The sequence below is a fragment of the Solanum stenotomum genome, chromosome 7 (assembly GCF_019186545.1).
Source record: "Solanum stenotomum isolate F172 chromosome 7, ASM1918654v1, whole genome shotgun sequence".
Classification (NCBI taxonomy): domain Eukaryota; kingdom Viridiplantae; phylum Streptophyta; class Magnoliopsida; order Solanales; family Solanaceae; genus Solanum; species Solanum stenotomum.
In genome coordinates, this window is record NC_064288.1 from 30,886,577 (window position 1) to 30,890,095 (window position 3,519).

A 3,519-nucleotide genomic window follows, 5' to 3' on the forward strand; every position below is an offset into this window, starting at 1 on the left:
TCAATCAATATTCCTTTTTGAAAATTTAAAAATGAACGTAATAATTTTGAGTCAGATAAATTGTATCTATACATGCAATTATGATTTATATATATCACTAAAATTAATTATATCATTAACTATTACATATCTTTAGTAACAATATTAATTACTGGTATTAGATGTAGACTATAAAATTTGTAACGAATTACTAGCCATTATATACTTATCGAGTTGTTGTATAACATCTATAAAGAAGATTACTTTCATACGACAATAATTTATTGATATGTGTATGTTCACATTCAAAATATATTTGCACAACCAACATTGTGTATGTTCACAATCAAAGTATGTGATATTTAAATATTATGACTTGCGTAAGAAAATTTTATACCCATTCCGTGACTATATACTACAAACTACAGTAGCTACTGCATTGATAAAAAAGATATTGTTATAAAAAGGTTATTTCTCCCTTTAAAATCAAGGATATACTTTAAGTTTCACGCAATAACATATCTCGGTAAAATTGATTTTTGCAATAAAAATAAATATTCATCATATAGTCTCTGCATTCATCCATTTTGAGGTTGTACTTTACCCTATGGTGTAAGTCATCACACACTTGATCTAATATTACGTATATGATTTTATGTAGTTTGTACGGATACATATTCATTTCTATTCCTATAAAAAAAAACCATAATACGAGGTCTCTACTATTGACAAGTTGCAATTTTTTGTAGAAAACCAAGAGAAGTGGGTTCTTGGCCTCTTAAAATTTGTTGTTGCATCACTAAAATAGAAGTTGTGGTACCTGAATTCATTGAGACAAGAAAGTCTCCTATAACTCCTAGTTCATTTTGAGCACTCCAATGTGTTAATCCCTGTAATAGCACAGGATTTATGCCTTGATTTCTCCCAAGTATCCAAAGATCAAAGAATTGTTCATTCTGCAATGTGTGAAGTGCTGCGATTGTATCCTCCCCATTCTTCACCACAACTTCCTTATACACAACTTTTTCATTACCTTCATTCTTCACCCAAAACCATGTTACAAGACCATCATCTAATTTCTTCTCGATCTCATTATCCCCTTCACCATTATGGGAAAGGAAACGAATAGCAGTAAGTGATACATCTGGATTTGCAACAATTCTATCAGCATAAGAAAGCGCCTCCCTAGCATCTGATCCTCCCATAAAAAGTAGAGAAAAATTTTTAATTGATGACCGTCTACCTACATTATAATTATTACTAGTAGGGGAAGCACCCTGGTCCACATAAATCCCAACTGAGCAAGGAGCATGGTTTAAGACATTAGAGTTCACTAATTGAACCCCTTGTCTTGTTAGTACTTGAGTGCCTTTATAAAAGGGAAGTATAATAAGGGAGGCTTTCTTTTCTAGTGCCAACTTGCATATGTCTTGATACATGCTCCTCTTAGGAGAATATGATGTATACAAATTAATCGTGATATTTTCTCCACCAAAATGCTTCAATACATTATGGATTGGATTTTGATCTGTATTTACCGATTCTTGGTGATCGATAAAAATAGGGGCAGCACGACCAACTAGTTCCATTAGGTGCAAGGCATGAACCATGGAAGTCCTAGGAGCAGTTGAATTAAACACTTCAAATAGAATATTTATTATACCAAACACGTTTTCCTCGTCATGTATACAAGCTATAATGTTCAACTCAGTGTTTAAAGAAGTATGTTGAATATTTCTTCTTGTGTTAATCATATAAGGCCTCGTTGGATCATAAACTATACTGATCAATGGAGTCACAATAGATGTCACCCCAATTGTCATTAGCACTAGCATTGTGAAATATGGTCTCGTTATCATCTGCGTTAAATGAATATGAACGCAAGAAATATTACAAAGTCAAAAAAATCGAGTAGATTTAGAATTTATCTCAATATATGTATGTTGTTTGAATAAGAATGAAAGAGTAAAGAAAGAGAAGAGCACCTTCAAATCCATCCAGTGAATGAAGATCAAAAGCTCAACTTCACCTCTTAGGCTCAATACAAGGCTAAGAGCAAGACAATCTCTGAATGGCATATTAAAAAAATAGGAAGTAAAGAGGACAGTAACCATTTTAACAAGATAAGCTGTGAGAGCCATAAAAAATAGAGGCTGAAGATGTGGCCAATGAGTATAGATAGATGAAATATCAGTGAACATTCCAACATATGCAAATGAAAATGGCATGAGAATGTCCATGACAATTGTCTCTGTCTTTTCGATCAATGTAGCTCCTAATGGTGGGCCATCTGGAATGGCGAGTCCCAACCAAAGTGGTCCATTTGCCACTGCAATACCACCCAAATCACATAAGAAACCAGTAAGCAATACTCCCAAGAGTATGAAAACTACATAAATTTGCTCCACTGACTTCCCTTCCGGGGTTGCTTTTATTATCCATATCATAATCTGTCTAACACCTCCAAAAATGGATGCTCCAATAAAAAATGAATAAATGAGAAACCACAAAGCAGCCATACTTTTATGCTCCGCTTGTTTAGCTGCCTCAAATATAACAACAAATTGAATTCCAATTATATCACTTATTAAGGCAGTGGATAATGACATTCTTCCAATTTCGGAGCTAAGGAGATTAAGCTCTCTGATAATTGGATAGATAACTGGGAAAGCCGTGATTGCCAATTCTGACGTTACTCCTAACATGGATGAAGCTCTGGCTAATTCTTTTTCCATTGATTTTTGAAGAGCTAATCCAATAAAAAGACTACATAACATGGGAATGGACACCCCAAATATGGCTATGTACCATTGTTTCTTGCCAACATTCTTTATCTGTGTCAAATCTGTCTTTACACCAGATATGAAAAGGAAATACATAAAACCAATGAGTCCAATATTTTTGAGTGCATAATCAGCAGTATCCGGAAAGATAAAGTTGCGAAATCCCTTGCTTCGGCTCAAAACAGATGGGCCTACGATTATTCCACCCTTAAGATTCAAAACAAAAATCGAAAGAACTAAGTGTGTGTATATATATATATATATATAATATAATATAATATACATTTTAAGTATTTGTTAAAAACTGAAAAATAATAAAGGCTACTTACTAGAAGCTCAGAAATGATTCTTGGCTGGCGGAGAGGCTTGAGAAGATAACGAATGAAATGGGAGATGGCAATGATGGTTGATATCTCTAACAAGACAAGGGAAAAAGAAAACTCCAATGGATTTTGTCCTGAAAAAATACCAAAGGTGTGGGGAGGATGGATACCCCGACATATTACTAGCCCTTTGCTATGGAGGTAAGGGTCTTCTGTCAGGTTCAACTTTGACATGATGCTCTTTTTTTTCCATTCAATTCATTAGAAAACCCTATCAATATTGCATCCTACTAATCATTGGAGATGCGTTAAAAAGGGCCAACACACTTCATTTTCATTTTTTATCTCTATGCCATTAATTTTACTAAAGTTTGTTACCTAAGCCATTTTCAACAAAATAACTACTAAATTCTGCTTACCACAAAATCTTTTTT

At 33.8% G+C, this 3,519-nt stretch overlaps 1 protein-coding gene across 1 annotated transcript; it reads right to left on the bottom strand.

Moving 5' to 3' along the window:
- Positions 1-682: 682 nt before the first annotated feature.
- Positions 683-3,319, bottom strand: LOC125869810 (cation/H(+) antiporter 24-like). Its single transcript, XM_049550238.1, has 3 exons — positions 3,092-3,319; positions 1,965-2,969; positions 683-1,838 (listed from the first exon to the last, which is right to left on the bottom strand). The coding sequence occupies exons 1-3, from the start codon at positions 3,317-3,319 to the stop codon at positions 702-704; spliced, it is 2,370 nt and encodes a 789-aa protein (XP_049406195.1). The 3' UTR covers positions 683-701.
- Between the last annotated feature and the right edge of the window lie 200 nt (positions 3,320-3,519).

Excerpts from the sequence above, each read along its gene's own strand:
- LOC125869810 (XM_049550238.1), bottom strand. The coding sequence starts at position 3,319 with ATGTCAAAGTTGAACCTGACAGAAGACCCTTACCTCCATAGCAAAGGG. Across the intron at positions 2,970-3,091 it reads GAATCATTTCTGAGCTTCTA|GGTGGAATAATCGTAGGCCC; the intron begins GTAAGTAGCCTT and ends TTGAATCTTAAG. Across the intron at positions 1,839-1,964 it reads TTCACTGGATGGATTTGAAG|ATGATAACGAGACCATATTT; the intron begins GTGCTCTTCTCT and ends CATTTAACGCAG.